The 18,803-nt window shown below is 35.9% G+C and overlaps 2 protein-coding genes across 2 annotated transcripts; one reads left to right on the plus strand and one right to left on the minus strand.

The window, feature by feature from the left end:
* The first annotated feature begins 367 nt into the window (after nt 1–367).
* Nucleotides 368–3,612, plus strand: LOC105173724 (eukaryotic translation initiation factor 3 subunit K). The gene is made up of 8 exons (XM_011095589.3): nt 368–599; nt 758–814; nt 936–986; nt 1,084–1,146; nt 1,565–1,615; nt 1,741–1,807; nt 2,875–2,957; nt 3,099–3,612. The coding sequence occupies exons 1-8, from the start codon at nt 462–464 to the stop codon at nt 3,300–3,302; spliced, it is 714 nt and encodes a 237-aa protein (XP_011093891.1). The 5' UTR covers nt 368–461; the 3' UTR covers nt 3,303–3,612.
* Nucleotides 3,613–4,539: 927 nt separating this feature from the next.
* LOC105173725 (phosphoinositide phosphatase SAC3) lies at nt 4,540–17,565 on the minus strand. Its single transcript, XM_011095591.3, has 16 exons — nt 16,767–17,565; nt 15,771–15,975; nt 15,513–15,678; nt 13,766–13,988; nt 13,484–13,560; nt 12,959–13,146; nt 12,765–12,862; nt 12,427–12,560; nt 12,213–12,341; nt 11,389–11,764; nt 10,682–10,803; nt 10,308–10,421; nt 9,123–9,308; nt 7,100–7,255; nt 5,790–5,898; nt 4,540–5,186 (listed from the first exon to the last, which is right to left on the minus strand). Exons 1-16 carry the CDS (start codon nt 16,890–16,892, stop codon nt 5,067–5,069), a joined length of 2,529 nt encoding a protein of 842 aa, XP_011093893.1. The 5' UTR covers nt 16,893–17,565; the 3' UTR covers nt 4,540–5,066.
* Nucleotides 17,566–18,803: the final 1,238 nt, after the last annotated feature.

Here is an 18,803-nt window from a genome sequence, read left to right on the forward strand (position 1 = left end):
TTAGTTAGAAAAAAATAAATATTAATAACGTTAGATATAAATTTTCAAATTATAAAAGATTTACGTTACGTATAGTTACCCCCAAACTTATAAAAAAATGGTGTAATTATCTCTATATTTGATGCAGAGTATTAAGGAATGAAAGTGATATTTACACATTTTTCCTTTAATCCTCCACACTTATATCTATCTTTCAATTCAAGCAAACAAACCATATAATAATTATTAAATAATCTTATTTCATATTTAATCATTTATTTGTTTCTTATCAAAAGTAATAGGCCCATAAAGTATATAATAAAATATGAGGGGTTCATAAGTCATAACATAATATAAATTGGGTATATTGGTAATTTGGTGTGTAGTCTGTTGAAAGCCCTAACCCGTCGAGCTTTCTTCCATATCCATCCCATCCTTTGTCCATCAGAGCAGTGTTCTTGAATTCTCAAATTGCAGGAGAAATGGGAAGAGAGATGAGCAATTCGACAACGAATCAGACGCAGCAGTCGGCCATGTCGCACACGGTGGAACAGCTTGTCGCCGTCAATCCCTACAACCCCGACATCCTCCCCGATCTTGAAAACTACGTCAACGAACAAGTAGCAGCCCTTTATTCGCATGTTTTGTAATTATTTTTGTTTTTTAGGCTTACGAGATTCGTTTATGGATTCGAGTTCGTTTGCTAATGAGAGATTGTCTATGTTTGCTGATGAATGACTATTCTTTCGTTTGTGTTGCTTTGTGAATGTAATTGTAGGTCTCGTCGCAAACGTATAGTTTGAATGCAAATCTTTGCCTTCTGCGTCTCTACCAGGTGTTTCTCTTTTCTTTTTTTCACTAGCTTAATTTTTTGTTCGGCAGCATCTCTTTTTTGCTCAATTTGTGATATTTTAGTTAATAATCAATTTGTTCTTTTGAAAAAACCAAAATTACAGTTTGAACCAGAGAGAATGAGTACTCAGATTGTAGCTCGCATTTTGATCAAGGTAAGTGGAGTCACACATTAACAGAAAAGTCTTTGTTCTGAGTTTTTGCGTTAATTCAGTTTGTCTGTTGATTTATAAATTCTATTACTTTCTGCAGGCTCTGATGGCAATGCCAGCCCCTGACTTCAGCCTGTGCCTCTTCCTAATTCCTGAAAGAGTGGTATTTTTACTATACATTTATTTGCTTAACTGTTAATCACAGTTGCGTGCAACTCTTGCCTCGTTTTGTGGGCTCAAAGCTATTACCATGTATGTTTTTTGTATGCTATAGTTCAGCTTTTAGTTGATTCAGATAATTGACAACTTTTTCTCCTTTTGATTATGTTCTCTGTGTAAAACAGGACTCTGTTTTTGTGTTGGCTGTTAAGAAGATATGCATGTGCTTGTATATTTTTGTTTCATTCACCTATTTTTCGTTTCTGACAGTTACTGTAGACATGAGGGGCTTCCTCTATTTCTGCTCACAATTTTCATGAGCTCTTCATATCATTATTGTTTGTTTGGGTAAACTGCTGAGAATTAGTAGACTTGTTGATTAGTCTAATTGACTATTGCATCTCTCTCATTGCAACCATCAGCAAATGGAGGAACAATTCAAGACTCTCATTGTTCTCTCGCACTACCTGGAGGTATTTTTAGGCTTTGATCATCTTCTCTCTCATTGATGCTATGAACCAGTCTCTTCAGTTCAGTGCCTTAATTGGCATACAGTTGCATATAATACATCTCAGAGTGTGTGTATCTTCATGTACAGACTGCCAGATTCCGTCAGTTTTGGGATGAAGCTGCCAAAAGCCGTCACATATTAGAGGTCGTACCAGGTACAAAGTTGGCCACTGTTGCCTTTTCCTTTTCACTGCTAAACAGCGATTATGGATTTATGTTATTCATATGCGTTCTCTCATGTATGTGTGTGTGTGCACTATGACTCCTGGGGGAGAAAGAGTATAGTTTAATTAGTATTAAACATTTTGTAATTTTAACATGTATGCTCATGTGAGGAGCCTAGATGGTTTAGGATGTTGGAAGGAAGACTAGTTCCATAGACTGTTATGGTACCCACTAACCAATTATCATCTTGATCACACCATATTTGCGTGTAACCTGCCCTTGAGAGAATCAACCCACTGGAGGCTGTCCAGTCTGGTAATGGGAATTGGTATTTGCCAAGTTAGTAAGTGTGGAAAACATACATGTACAGTACTTGGTGGTGTATTTAAAAATACACCCATTTTCCCTATGCGTTTGGACTTGATGAACTTGTACTTTTTGAGTGAATTGTATGCTACATATAATTTACATTTTCTATTATCAATGAAGTATTTGTCCATGTATATGTTAAATAGTTGATGGTAGGTTATAATTTAATATGATTTAAACATGAAAAAGAACACTGTATTTATGAAGTAATGTGTCCATGCACACCTTAGAGTACTACTTGTATTCATTGCATGTACGTAGAATTTGTTTTCCCAATTGTTCATGATGCAAGTTTTGGCTGCATCTGCCGTGATAAATTTTGACAAGGATTTGCAGTGTATGCCTGAGTATGAATTACGATGTCTAGGCAGATAATCATAAGTTAGGACGAAATCCTTTTTCCATGCGCACCACATTACAGTATTGTCTTCGTTCAACTTCTTTCGTAGCTTGGAAGGCCATTTTTCATTTTGAATTCAATTACATCCATGGGCCATCTGAGAAGTTCTCTTACAACTTAATTTGTAATGCTCTACTTTATCTTCTGTTCCCTTATGAAAGAGTATAACTTTGCTCCCTTTGTTGTATCTATATGCTAGACAGCCTCTACAGTCTCATTTTTAGCTTCTCCCTCCAGTCTGTATGCTCAATGAACTTGACTTGTAGCTAAGATGATTATCTTAATCAGGTTTTGAGCAAGCAATTCAAGCATATGCAATTCACGTTCTTTCGCTAACTTACCAAAAAGTTCCACGGTCCATTCTCGCTGAGGTATGGTTCTCTGACTGGAGTGTCTTTAGGCCAATTTAAAAACTCTTTGCCAGTGTAGGTGCCCAGACGAAATGTTTATTTCCCATTCTAAGAAATTTGATTTTGACTTATTAGCATTCTAAGTGATGGATTATATTACAGTCCATCAACATTGAAGGTCTATCTCTAGACAAGGTTATTGAGCACCATGTTGCTAACTCTGGTTGGGCTATAGAGAAGAATCAGAACAATGGCCAACTCATCATCCTGCCCTGCAATGAATTTAACCATCCTGAACTTAAGAAAAGTACTGCAGATGGTATCCCATTGGAGCATATTACCCGAATTCTCCCAATTCTTGGCTGACTTGTTTTATGGAGATTCAAACTCCAGCTGCAGAGATTCAGCAAATCATGGAATTGAATTACATTTTTATCTCATGATGGAGTGCATGTTCAGATTCTCATTGTCAAGAGTGTAAACTTCATGCTAGAAATTTTGATCTGGAAATGCAGTGTTTTGTCAGGCTGCAGCCTTTCAGAGCTGTTTTGGTTGTAGCAACATTTATGAAGTCCTCTGAATTGGATGCAAAAGCCTTTTATTCTCACTTGTGTTTGTACTAGTGGATGCACAATTAGAATTGCCAAAGAGAAATTGCAGGATTTACAAATTATTATATGCTGATTTATGTATTGGTATTTTGGCATGTACTTCATTGAGACGCAATAAACAACGGGGCAAGTCAAAAGTATTCCTGCTTTTGTGTCATTTTCTGTGTGTGGGAGGTTTACCCTTGCTATGGAACACGCTGCACATGTGATCCGGTCATACACTTCTGCCTTGGCCCCTGAGCCTGAGCTCACCTCACACCTTCCCCTTATCATTTCTGCCTGTTCTTTCAGAAATTTGGTCTAGGGTTGAATTGTGACATACTCGAGTTGGGGCTGCTAAACTGTCTTGTAACAGCTCAATTTCCTTTGTACTTACAATTAGCATGAACCATCTTATTTGAACCCATAAAAGGTAATTTAAATACCTCACCTTTTTGAGTGAACCATCCGTGAAAACAATCCTAATACCTACCAAGTTGCAGTTTACCCTCTCTTTGTAGAGCATATACCTCAAACAAATCCTGATAGCTACCCTTTGGCGATTCTCTTCCTCCAGAGAATCATCAGGTTCAAACATACCCCCGATTCATGAAACAAACTGAAATACTTGACAATATAATGGCTGCAAAGCCGTCGGCAGCCCTTGTATGCATGCACATATCCCCTGATCTCTTCCACTAGCATGAAAATATTCGTGTACCAAATAATTTAAGAACTCTTGCAATAATCAACAAATGCAGTCCAGCGCTGATGAAACAAGAAATTAAATTATAACCATATGAGAAATAGTGCCCAAGAGGCTGTGCTCGAAAGGTAGCCACATATCAAAATCCAGAAAGCAGTAAGGAAGAAGATAGGCGAAGGAACTGGGTAATTGATCCTGAGCCAGCCATTTTAGTAAAACTCGAAAAGGGAATTCAGCTAATTTTGGTAAGCTCGCTTACAGTGAAGTAGATTTGAATAGAAACCTAATCCTAAAGTAGGTCAACTCATTGTGACAGAAATGACAGTGTCACGTTCATAAACTTATTGGCAATCTGAATTGTTTCAGGAAGTTAAAACCACAAATAAATGTAAAAGAATCAATGGCCTAGGGCTACAAACGTGGAGCTCCTGGACTTGTTTATATATACACATATAGGACCCACTGGCATCCATTTACTAGTAGACAGACGAAAAAGGACTAAATATCAACACAGGAAAAAGAAAAAACAAACAAAAGAAATGAGGGGGGAAAAGGAAAAAGAGCTCGAGAAAGAATCTTAAAACTGTAGTCTATTTACTCTTTAAAACTACGTTATCAGGGTCCGACCAAGGTTTCCACGATCGAACTGTTGCAAACCACATAGCAGAATAGGAGGGCGATGCTCCACATGACTTTTGGACCAGAATGCTGGTACATTTTTCTTTCTCCTCATTGACAACATCTCCCTTGAACTAACATCCCTCCTCTATGGATGGGCACCACAAGAGGATCTTGAGCCTACAGCTAAAAGTGCTTGGGACAAATCTAACCACCTCAATGGCAGAGTGTTTCTCCATAGGTTACCCAGCGCACAAAACTATCTGAGAAATCTTCAAGAACTTCATAATTACGGATTTCGCCATAGCATGTGTTGGTTCCAGTGTTTTCCATTTCCTGTAAATACAGAACAAGTCCAAGAATGCATCAAATATTATTACCAAAACAAGACATTTATATTATGTTCCATGCCACCTAACAATCTACAAATGTTTTGGAACTCTATGCAGGTTTACAAGCAAATGGACGAAGCAAACTTATCTGGTGAAGAAAAAACAGGAGTAACTAAAAAAATTTCTACTCTAGTGACCCAATTATGTGGCAACCACCACTCAAAAACTGGACTCGCAAAATCCAAAAATACGACTCAGTGCGCAAGGAATTTAAGGACAGTATTTCAAAATTAGTAGTGTGACAGACATCAAAAAGATTTGCAGCAAAGGCAAACCTTAAGGGCATCACAATAGACACATGTCTACATGTGGGGAAAATTCTTTTGTTGGTTTTCACTAATCCACCAGTTTGTACAAACAAATTTATAGTAATCTGGTAGAAGTGAATTAACTAGACGAAAGATTTTAAAAGTTGCACCTCACTGCTGCTAGGTGTGACTTCTTAATAAATAAACATTGTCCATTGGTATGGTTTTACACATTACTGACAGTATGCACTTTAATTTGTATTTTTGGAAACAAAATAGATTTGGAAATATATACTAACCCTCATGCTAGACCCACATTCACTGGTGGATGGAGTTGTTTCCCCAACCAGTTCATTGACGACATTTTCTGATGACAGCATAGCAGTTGGAGAGACTGTCAGCAGTGTCCTGGGCATGAAAAGGAGTAGGAATATTTAGCTCCTCACACAAACAAAACTCTTTCAAGTAATCATCCTTAACCCCATTTTCCACCTCCACCAAGGGTAAACTTTATTTTATCCTTTCTCCAACAGTATAACTCCAGGATAAAAGACAATGAATATGAATATCACAGGAATGGCTAAAAATCCCAGAGAACTACTTCACTAGAATTTATTGCAAAAGATACATATGAAACTTCTGGCAAGCTGTTCTATACAATTATAGAACAGTATATAGCTAGAGAAAACTCTGCACCTTCACTGAATTGCCACTATAACATTTACATTACGTTACAAGTCCATATCCCAAAGTATTGAAGCAGAGAACTAAAATATTCAACAGGAAAATGGTATCAATTTCTGATTTGAGCAAAGAGCAACGAGCTCAAAACTTAAGTGATAGCATTATCCATAATTTAAGAATCAAGAACAGTATGAGGCCTCCACCTAGGATATTGAATATGGTACAAATTGATTCATAGATAAACGACTAACAAGTTTTAGCTCCAAACATTAGAAATAAATTCTAAAATAGTTACCAAAGTATGACTGTAGTGTAGTCAAAATGATATCCAAGAGTCTACATATACAAAATATTTTCTTCATCCAGGCTTGCTATGTGCAACAAATTGTACGAGGGAATGTGTTGGCAAATTCCACAAGAATCTTATCGTACATGGAAATTATAGGAAACGGTTATAACTTATAAGACTCATGCTCACATCCAAGTAAAAAAACCCAAAAGTAGTCTGAGCAATGAAAAGGCCACGACCAGGAAACTGTTCCATCACGATACCTATGAAAATGGTACTGTTGAATACTTACCATATTCACTAAAGACCTTTTAATCGATTTGTACTTAACTTGTTGAATCAGCAAGCCAAGAAACAAGACAAATGCAAGCCTAAAAAGTGCAATAACAACCTTATGTTTTTCACTGAGCTCAATAGAAGAGAATACAACCAGAATGTCCATTTATCTTGATATAAAAATAAAATGTTGCTTGATGCACCCAGGTGTCAACAGCTCTGGAGGTTGAAAACTAAACACCATTTGCGATATAAAGAATGTCCTGGTGTTTATTTCTTATGCATAAGGGAGTTCAGCCGTTCCACCATAGAAAAATAATATTAGTAAAGAATTCAAGTAACATGCAGTAGAAGAACTACCTTTCCAACAACTCCTCCTCGCAAGAATTTCCAGAGGAAGAAAGCCAATCTAAGTCAACAAAGTTTGAACAGTCAATTACATCCCCATTTTCATGCTCAAGGTCTCTTTGTTGTATTTCAGCAAATAGCTCCCTAGCAGGCATTGAAGAAGTATATCTGCAGATAGCAAATGGTGAGATAGATAAGACAGAGGAATAATTTTCTATCAACAAAGGAAAACCAGTTGATGAATAAAATCCTTCAAATGGCATTGTAGAATTCTCCTGATATGACGGACCAACAAATTTTGATATATAGACATTGAACCAAATGCAAAACCACATTACAATGATATCAACAATAGACCTTATCACCAGAGCGGGAACTAGCAAACACACCCATGTTCGACAATAACCAATATCCACTACAAGAATACTAGTAATCCTGCTGAAGGGCACTACAATGATAACTGTAGCAGCTCCCTTAGAGAACAGAATGAGAGCCACCCAAAGTACCCAAATGCATTTTAGTTATCCTAGCCCCCAATATAGCAATTTTGCTATCCTCTCACCTGAAGCCTACCGCTCAGTTAAGCTTGTTTGCCTAGCTATGGAAATTTAATCTAGTAAAAGGCCAAAAATCTAAATTAAAAAAAAATATATCCTTCAGCATGTACATTTATGCTCTCAATTGATGGCAAATTTCAATGCAAACCAGCTGCTTGATCCTACAAATGAAGCAAGAACCTGGAAGTCCTGGTTCCTGATTATGCTAAAGCAAGACATCTATTTCCAGGTCATGGAATCCATTGACATAAGTAATCACTAGAACTATGAGGGTGATTAGGAAACAGAGTAGCCAGTCTCACCAAAAACGCATCTGCAACAATTCAACAGCCCCACACCTCCATACTCAAGAAAAGATAGGAATTCAACCTTCAGTTGGAATTAAAGAACCGCATATAGAAATATTCATCCTTCATGGGGCAAGAAATGAATCAATCATGTGCACTTGGAGTAAAAAACTTATATGATTTGAGGACGATAAATTTGAAGGGAACATAAAGAATATTAAAATTCTTCAACAAAATCAGAACACAAATCCTAGTGGTTATGCTCATGTTCCACCAAAATGTCACCCTAAACACAATCTGAAAAGTCAGAATCCATAACACTTGATCAATGTTATATTATCTAGCATATTATCAGAATGCACTACAGCATAGACCACATGAGATACCAGTTACATAACCTGGATCTGAAGTCACCCTTGTATCGGTTTGGTATGACCAGGACCTCTAGGAGGATGTCATATCATCTACAGAAAATTAGACGTCTAGACCTTGTTTGAAGTAAATGCTTGATGCTTGCACCAAGCTTCAACTTAGTCATAACAGCCTTGGAAGAGTGAGGACCGAGGAGAGACAGGAACCAGGAATGGACTGATAGTGACAATTACAGGTGGCTGAGTTGCTGGAAGAGGAAAGTGGAGATACTGGAGGTGAGTGACTAGTGGAGCTATGGGAGCGTGAAGGTGCTTAGACAAAGTAAAGGCTGGAGGATATCTTGAGAAATAGAAGAACCGGAAATGAGGGATTGGGGGGTTACTGCCTTAGGTGCCTAATTCGCAATCCCACATTTGTCTCCAAAGGGTGGGTATCAGGTGTTAAGATATACAAAGACCCTAGACAAAATTTTCAAATTTAGTCTTGTAGGCAGGACTCAAACCTATGCTTGTTTTAGTGGACTCGATCAACCTGAGCGTGATTATATCAGGTTTTTATTGAAAAAAATCAAACCAGCACTCCTGGGTAAGTACCATTTAAAATCACTTTAATGTCAAGAGCTCATTTGTCCTACGTCTCTCTTCTCTACAGGACAGAGAAAAATGAAGTGCTTTGATATTATTACTTTATTCCCCATTCTATCCAGTTTATACCTCCACTTATTAGTTCTGCCGCATCACATTTAATGAAAATTTAGTACCCTGGTATTCAGCCTTAGAGAAATTAATAAACCATACAATAATGACGAAAGTATATCACCTTGAATATGCTAACTCGCTTGTGGGAGTAGACATTTCTGGTGTTGACTCAGAATGCATTTTGCTTCCTCCTGAATCGTTGGAGAAATTCGCACTAGGGAAACCTTTATTGATATCTGGCGTAGATGTGGGAGAACGACGTTCACGAAGAATGTTCCCATCCGACCATGATCTTCTGAAAAGTGACCTAAGTATGAAACAAGAGTTTGAATATTTATATGGAAGTTCAAAATCATTCACACCCTGAGGGGAATAATATCCAAAGAATGTCTTGGACAACTGGTATAATGTTCGACTCTGCAATTTTGGTACTAAATAAATGATATGCCTCTTTTTAACATCAAGAATATTATGAAATTAAATTACAACAAGCAGGAACGCCTTGCTCCTTCTTAACAATAAGAACCAAAACAAAAGGCAATTACAACAGGAAGCCCAAGCAGGAATGATATCTAACAAAAATACCTTGGTTAATGCTTCTAGACCCAGTAATTAATATTGCATTGGAGAAAGATTATGTCATACTAAACACAAGTACAAAAACATTTATTAATATGTATAATAAAATCATATACAAATTTAAGTTCATCTTACTCAACGTTACTGCCAAGGAGAAAAACAATACACTAAATGCACAACTCTACACAGATTTCATTGATTTGCAAAATTAGAAATTGCTTCATGGTGATGATTTTTTATAGAACAAAAGGATAGAGGGAAGACCTATACAATAAACAAACATAAGGAAATAGACTCCATTTCTGTTCACCTTTAGGTTAACTATGAAATACTTAAAGACTGCAATGTGATAATATATAATAGAAGATATAACTCTTAACATCTCACCTACTCTTGTGACAGAAGTGTTGTTCTACAGTTACAGATTCAGAACTCTCTGAAATTTCCAAATTTGACTTCATGCTTCTCTTTATGATCAGTAAATATGAGGAGGAATGTTCCAGAAACAACTTATTACTACATTGAGGGGAAAAAAGAATCATATCTTTTTAATCAAGTCAATCATTTAGAAAATCGGGTCCATTTGGCATCATTTGGGAGATTCGTTTCACGTTTTAGAAACCAAGAATATGAAACCGTGTTCGTTTTGCCTCATTCTCAAATGGCTTATCCTGAACACATGATTAGCAATATTCTAGCATATGTAAAGCAATAACTATAACCATACCTTCCATCTTTATCAATATTTGGTTCTCCGTTCCTTCGGACATTGTAATGCTGGTCAGAATCAAGCTCCCACACATCAGGTTTATCTGGTTGAGGTTGAAAGTGCCCCAAAAATCTGCTCAATTTCATCATGCAAACAGTAGAGAATAGTTGATCAGACTGGAAATACAGCAAGACAGAGGCTCAAACAAGAAACACAATTTTGGAAATGATCAAATCCGCTACTCTGCAGATGGATCATTTCAGGGAGAGTACAAACTATCTACCCTGCTAGACAGAAATCATCCTCATCCATCTCCCTTACCTATTTAACCTCTCTATACGTACATAAACTTTGAAAAAGCACATCCAATATTTTAACTAATACAAACTCACACGTTAATGGCATTTTGTTTCTCCGCGTCCATGTATGCATTGCTGTAATATCTTTGTAGAGTACGAAAAAATTCCTGAGACTGTGTTGCTGCTTTCCACTGACCTCTTCTCTGAGAAAAAATCTATGACAAATTTAAAAAAAAATGTTAATGCTTTATCAAAGTCCCAAATAGAAACAAAAAAATGAGTACAAAAAAATAATGACCTCGGCTACTCCTTTTGTTTCCCCCCCTCTGGCGCTGACAAGCTCTCAGAATAATTTAGATTTGAACAACACCAGGTCAAATATATGTAATAATAAGTCAAATCAAATTAAGTTTTGAAGGTTCGATCAGGATGAACTCTTATAAGTAAGTTACTACTTATTAGACAGAAAATTTCTGGCACTATGACACAATCTCTGGAAAAGATTCTGCATTGGTATTCGGTATAAGTCAAGGTTGTTTTTACATACTAAATTTGAAGCAAAAGTCTACACTATATCAAATCATAGAGAGAACACATACCCGACCAAACAGTTGAAATTTTTAAAATACCGTGCTTTCAACAAGTACATAAAGTTTCAGGAGAGAGCCTGAATCTTAATAGCACTAGACCACTTTCAACCATATCAAATGACTTCTAAATAAGTCATTACCCAAAAACAGGCAAATGAATGATATTTCTTAATGTATCCAAAATTAAAAGGAAATAACGCATTAGCTTACCTTGTTGTGGGCAGCTGACCCACCGTATTGGTGTGCAAGAGTATCACCCATTCTCTCGTAAAATCCCATCAATTCTTCAGCCAAAGGATCGTCAAGCTCAAGCTTTGTTGAGGTTGTTACTCCTAATGCACGCAGCTGATGCCCCAAAGCAGCCAGCCCATATGCATATTGTGCCACATTAGTGCGATCCAGGCAATCTATGCAATTAGTCCGAAGCACTCCCTTTTGGATCATTGGTGGCCTGACAGAAGGATTACTGTTCGCCATGCTATTGCTTCCACTAGATTTTCTGTCGGAGTTATCTGAATCCTCGTTCTCATCCTCATTGTGCCTTTCCATATCAGTGTGAGAATATGTGCCAGGAGCAGCAAAATTCCTGTGCCAGTGGAACATTTTTAGCACCTTACTCATTCATAGTAGCAGGCTGAAATGTTTGTTTGTCGTTCATTACTGCCGACATAATCCGATGTTGCCACCTAGTCATTCATTATGCTTGGCTTGCAACCGTTTTGCGCACTTAAAGCAATCAAGAAAACCTTATTTGTATTTACAAATTTGATTTGCATCACATTCCAGCAACTGGACCAAGCAAAACAACATTGACATTATTTTGGCTAAAGTATTCCAATAATAGCCTAGTGCAAAACAAATCATTAATGTGTTTTCATTTTGGTCTCAGTATTATTTCAACAGATAGGCCATATACAATAGCCAACAAGTCATGAACAAAAGAGATTCTAAAAATTATTGTTAAAGCATTCCAATGATACATGCAGGCTGTCACTAAGCATTAAACAATTTTCCACATTAGATAAGCGACTCACTCAAATGTAGGCCAGTTAAGATGCCCTTCCGGTACCATCTGTGGTGTGGCTTGACAATAGAAAAAACCTGTCAGCATCAAAGCATATGCGGCCACCTTTCCCAAAAGTAGTAAAACGTTTGTAGCTTTGCTGATGAAAGATCACGAAAAGGAAGCATAAGTCAGATGTTCCAAAAACATAACCAATAGAAATATGAAGGTACAAATGTAGATACCTCCGAGAATGTTTATTCAAATCCCAGTGAAGAAATTTAAGCCGGTTCTCTTCAGATAGATCTTTATTGATGACTTCAATAGCATTAGCAAACTCTGCCCGAAGAATGGATTCTCGGGGCTTCTTTTCATTTGTCTGTTGAAGAAAAAAATTGATCCCATGGTTTATATATAGTTCCTTTAGGGAGAAGTTTCAGGATAGCAAGCCAGAAAGACCTTCTTGATTATGGCAATTTTTATATCTTCTTTGAGGCTTAATATATTTGAAACAACAAATAACGAGTGTTTTATTTCAGCTAGAAACTCCACTCCAAAGGCCAAAATTACAAATTCCTCTTACCTTAATCAAATTCAGAATAATGATGGGGTTCCCATATCTCTTGACAAGATTTTCAAAATGAAGTCTGGTAGCCTCATACGATTGGTCCCTCTTCGACACTGGAAAACAAAACACAGACCCATGACATAGATAAATATACAATATTTTTGGATGTAAATGACAAGGACATCATTCATGTAAATGCTCAAACATACATATAATATCCGGCTTAAGATTTAGGCGGGACGTTTCCTGTGACCAGAACAATGGTATGGAGCCACGATTTTGGACCACAGAACTAATTTGCATCGACAGACCTTCAGGAACATCCTCAGCTAAAATTTGCTCAGTCTCAACATCATTTGCAACTCGGCCCTTCTCGTTGACACCTCGTTTTAGATATCTACATTCAAGATATTTAACCTTCAGATGCATGGGTAGGGAAATGGAAAAAGAACTTACCAGGCAACCCCCATGACCAATTTAGAAAACCAAAAACAAAAAAATGAACAAAGGCAAGAATCATCTCAATAAGCCAGAAGGCATACATAATACAACCTGAGTTAGGCAACAAACTACTAAAAGTTAATGTATAGGTTCAAGCATGCAAAGTAATGAGACCAAAAATTTTATAAATTCATAAAACAGTGTAGTTCGGATTTATTATGCCCACTGCATTCCGGCTGTTACCAAATAAATCCAACTTTTTTGTTTTGTCATATTCACAATTCTGTCTTTACCTGGTACCAGCATAATGCCGCGAGCGCCTAGCAATTAGAGTCAACTTGAGATCCCTCCCTGATATAGAAACTGTAGCCTGGATACATGCAGCATAGAGTAATCAAGACAATATACAATGCCCAGATATTATGTAGCTGGCAATATACAAATCCTTTAACACAGACAATATATTTGACTCATGAGAGCAAAAAGGTATATATATCACTGCTACTACATGGGACAACTAGAATAGATAACTCTAAGGATGACCATCATGTCTTGAAAGTAAATCAGAACCTCACCTGCTTAAAAAACCCATAGACCAATGCAACAGTCCATATTGTATTCTGAAGAATATTTCGTACTCCACGAGTAAGAAACTCGTTCCAGACAAACATAGTTTCATATAAGACTTGCCCGGTCTCTTTGTCACACATGTTCTTCTGGAGACTCCTCATCACGTTATAGGAGTAACTAAAGTAGAAGTCCTTTGTAAGATCCACCATGCACAAAAGCTTCTTGTATCTATGTGGCCAACAAATTACTAACGCTTAATAAAACAATCAAGCAAAGATTTCATGCAATCAAAATTGGAAATCAGAAAATGCAAAAAGAGAACTTCTTATAAAGTCCAAAATCAACATGTTTTACCATTAACTTTGAGTGGTCAATACTAGTTGTAGAAAGAAAATATAAAATCAAGAATAAAGTTGAAAAAGCATGAACTTTCTTAAGTCATCACATAAGTAAAAATGGAAAAATTCCTTTCTTGATTACCTTTCAGCAAAAGTAAAACATGTGGTTGTTAAAGAACATATTAATTATACATGATGTTTAATGCTATACTCAACTCAAATCAACTACACTTTTACCGCATACAACTAATAGAATCAAAATGGTACTGAGTGTCTATATTAATGTTTCTTTTATGGAAGCCTGGTACTTAATTGGAAATAATGTAAACTGCATGCTGTAGTCATACACTTAGTAGTCATGTAAGGGGGAAGTTGAGACATAGTGAGAAGTGGCTTGAGTTAGGTGCTTGACATGGAGCATTATTTACAGGAAGCTACAAATTAAGACGTGGGTTGCACCATTTACAAAGTGGTTCACGTACCTCGTATTTGGTTTCTATAGCTCTGACCATTGTTAAGAAGTGCCAACAGTAAAGCAGCTAAATCTTTGTTAGTATCTTTAGTCTTAGAAATCAGTTATACACTCTGATATTTGGTTTACAAGCTCTATTCCAAAAGTCAACACTTAAGGATTTGGGAACTTTTACCATGCTAACAAGTGTCAAGTATCCTTAGTCTTAAATTCAAAGATTCTTAAAACACTAGCCAAAGATGTCTGGATCAATGAATTAAGTCCTCCCTAGACAAAAGTATGAAAGATCACAGACTCCAGTATTCTTTCATGTAGCAATTACCACTATTGCACACCCATTGCCCGAAATCTCTCCCTCTCCATATACTTCAATCTCAATCCCAACTACCTGACACTCTCTGCCATTCAAGTTATTTAGCCATTATAACTATCATTACATCATCATAATGACATGTCAGAAGCAACTATCTGCCGTAAAAGAAAGCCCAAGCAGATGAAGTCGGCATCCAACTTATTTGCACCAGAATTACTCTCCTAGTGTTCAATTCAATATTAGTTGCTTCCAGGACAGATCATTAGAGATAACTGAAAAATGAACATTTGATAGTAAGGTGAATCGATGGAATCATGGTTGTGAGCTGCATAGAAGATGGAGAAAATGGATCGACTTTACTACTTGATTAATAGGTACATAACTGCTACAAATTGACTGAATGATTATTTGACTTGATGCAACTGTATAAAAGCCTTGACAAAAGAGAAGATCCAAAGTAACTGCGGTTATTTTCAAAGCATAAATACAAAAGAAATGGTTACTAAATGGACCATATATCACATGAATGATTTAACAGTTTAATATATGAATAAAAACTAAAGCACCATCATTCCTCTAAACTAAAATGATACATGAACAAGCATATCTATATGTAGAAAGGCTGTAACCTGTTCTCGTTCTTATAGTTAATCATGGTGGATCTAACAGCTGGATTTGGCAGCGGAATTATCTCAGTTTTGGAGATAGCATAGACATTATGACCGCAGATTGCACCAATCTGCCTCCTTTTGGTAATGAGCAACATGTAGTAAGGCCCAAGAAATTTAATGAATCCTGAAAATATGAAAGGAACAAGAATAAGATGATCAGGTGTATCGGGCTTTCTTTCTTGATACATAACAGAAGACACTCAATGATCTACACACCAACAATGCCATAACAAGTAGTAACAAATTTAAGTCCTCCTGTTGCTCTGTTTCCTTCATGTATCCTTCTCAGTAGGTCAGAGCACTCCCTTTCAGTATATGTGGTAGAATCTTCACGAATGTTGAGCTCCGAGGGTTCCAACCTGTCAATTTTCAGAATCTTCCAATATGTTCTACTTTTGTCTCTTCCTACCATATAAAATTTCTGCAAAAAATCCGATAAACAATCAAATATATCAAAAAATTGTAGAAAGGGAGAGAAAGGTGAGTTACCAAATTGTTGAATTTCAGCAAAATACATACAAGTAACATCCATACATGTAAATATTTTAAATAACATGTACAAAAAACATAACCTCAACATGCTTTGCAGTAATTACATGGTTACTAGATTTGTACCCCATTGGGCACAGCAGTTCACACTTGTCTAATCAGTCAATGATAAAAGCAAATAAGAGCTATAGACAGTGAACAAGTTATTAGAACTCAGTGTCTCGAGGGGCTCTGAACTTTTACACCTCATTAATGCTAAAAGTAGTCCGGCGTACGGAAAGTTGCTAATCTAACCCTCAATTAACTAGCACGTGGTAAATATTGCGAGTTTCCAGCTTATGTATTAATCGAGGCTCCAGCTGAAGGCTTTTGAGTCAGTCAAATATTTAAGTTCAGTCAATGTGAAAGTTCACATTACATAATTATATATTTTCCAGCATCTGATAAAATTTGAACTGATCATTACGCACTAAATCCAAACTTGCCATGTGAGGAAAGTGGAAACTCAAGAGGTCAAGCAATAACAGAAATATTTCTAGCGTATTCTGAATTAACAAAGCAAGCAATCACAAGAATTTAATACAACGTACATAAGCTTCAATTACCATCTCAAGTAATCTAGAAAAATCCTAGTAAAATAACTTTTTGCATTCCTGAATCATAAAACAAGGATCACAATTTTGACAGGTTATGACATCATGAACTGGAAAGATAATCTTATACCGATCGAGTCTCATAGAGTCTGAATTTCTGCATAAACCCTTCAGGAGGCTGCAAAGGAGGACAAAGTGGAGAAGCGGCCTGTACTTCATGCTGCTGCTCCTGCACATTTTCTAACACATCTGCCATTGCTTTGTATTATTCTTCGCGATCCCCGAGCCTCGGGCTCGGGAATCAATCACTCTGGCATTCAATTTTAATCCACAATTCTTTTTACTCTCTCTCCAAACTTTTAAACCCCATCACCGCCACCAAAGGTTGCTTCAGGTATAGCATTCCCCGAGAAAATCAAACTTCAAAAACCCTCAAAAAGCCTTTGACTTTCTTTTTTCAAATTTCTAATCTCCAAACCCTAAATTCACCAAGTACAGACACCTAAATTACAAAACACAACAGCTGATGTTCGATCAAGATTCTCAAAGACGAAAACTCGACACAAAATTCAAAAAAAAAAACAAATACTTTCTTCCCAAAACATAAAAAACACAAACGTAAACTACACAAACCCAAAAAAAAACACTAAAAAAAAAAAAAGAATCTCAACGTGCCTGCTATAATCGGAATACAAAAACAGAGAAGTCTTCAGAAGAAAGTTGAAAAAAAATGGAAAAATACACAAAATGAGATGCAAATTTATTTCCCTTTCCTATTTGATGGAAATAATGATGATGATAATGATAAATGATGATGATGTACAGAGAGAGTGGTTTGTAGATTTTGATTGATTTTATTAAATCTTTAGAGAGAGAAAGAAGAGAGAGAGAGACAGCTTGGATCTGCAGAGGCAAAATGAAAACCACAACTTGTTTAGTTCACTTCATGAATAAAAGAATATGCCTTTGCTTACATCCTTTCGTAACATCCTTTGCTTGTTACTACTACATTTCCGCAACTCTTATCTATTACTTTCATCTTTTTTTCATGTAATAAAAAAAGAGAGATTTCTTTGTTTTTATTTTTTTTAACATACGATTCGTTCAATCAATATATCAATATACTAAAAACAACAAATTATAATAAACTCATATAAAATAAAACAAATATCCACATATTTGATCGAACTCGAACTCGTTCATGGGACATAAAAATTAATTTCAACCAATAAAATAATATATCATTGGTTCTTTACTAATATATACTGAAATTTACAATTTGATATTCTTTACCTTATTTAAACATAAATTTACAACAACTCAACTTGAACATTATATCTGAATCACTCTCCGATTCATAATTAATATTTTTCAAAGGTATTTTTTAATTTTTTTTTCTTTCACGACATTTGTCATCATCGTAAATTAGAATGAATTAATTATGTTTATGATGGAAACGAAAGAATTTAACACATTCCAACAAATGTGATTATAAAATTTCGAATTCTTACTCATTAACAAGAATTCACCTTAAATTTTAGCTGGCTCGTTAAAAAAAGTCGAGCTGTTTTTATTATTTTACAAACTTATTTATGTTAACACATAGGAAAATGAATGGCTTTTAAGATTGGAGTAAATATTACATAAAGTAGGTCCAATGTTTCTCATGGGCAGTGTGGGGCTTATTACATTCTGCATCCTACACTAGCTACAAAATGGACTTAATTGGGAAGGAAATTGAGATAAGCAAGAGCTGGAAATGAGCCATTATGTAATAAATACTCCACATGTGATAATTGGTCGTTGGTTTCACACAATTTGATTATATTTTTATTAGTATTTATTTTTTGCTAGCTCATGAAAAATATTTATGGTAAATTACAACGAGCTCCTATGAGGATTGACATAACGATGAATCTCCACTCGTTATTTGAAAAATTACAAATAACCTCTCATGTTTAATGAAAATTATGTAATCCTAAATGGAGATTTGGAATTGTCATTTTTGCCATTGTGTATCTTTTTCTTAAAAAAGAAAAAAATTACAATAAATCGGATGAGGTGGATGAAAAAATTTTAAAAATCGTAAAAGAAATTCAAAAAGTTTTAAGAAATAAGTAAAAATTAGTTATTAGAAAAACATTAAAATCAAGAAAATATTAGTAAT

The sequence above is a fragment of the Sesamum indicum genome, linkage group LG11, assembly GCF_026168435.1.
Source record: "Sesamum indicum cultivar Baizhima isolate 11 linkage group LG11, ASM2616843v1, whole genome shotgun sequence".
In the NCBI taxonomy this organism is placed as follows: domain Eukaryota; kingdom Viridiplantae; phylum Streptophyta; class Magnoliopsida; order Lamiales; family Pedaliaceae; genus Sesamum; species Sesamum indicum.

Coding starts and splice junctions, on each gene's coding strand:
- LOC105173724 (XM_011095589.3), top strand. CDS start 462: ATGGGAAGAGAGATGAGCAATTCGACAACGAATCAGACGCAGCAGTCG. Junction 600..757: donor AAAACTACGTCAACGAACAA/GTAGCAGCCCTT, acceptor ATGTAATTGTAG/GTCTCGTCGCAAACGTATAG. Junction 1,616..1,740: donor TTCTCTCGCACTACCTGGAG/GTATTTTTAGGC, acceptor CTTCATGTACAG/ACTGCCAGATTCCGTCAGTT.
- LOC105173725 (XM_011095591.3), bottom strand. CDS start 16,892: ATGGCAGATGTGTTAGAAAATGTGCAGGAGCAGCAGCATGAAGTACAG. Junction 15,679..15,770: donor TACTTGTTATGGCATTGTTG/GTGTGTAGATCA, acceptor TCATATTTTCAG/GATTCATTAAATTTCTTGGG. Junction 13,561..13,765: donor TCTATGGGTTTTTTAAGCAG/GTGAGGTTCTGA, acceptor GCATGTATCCAG/GCTACAGTTTCTATATCAGG.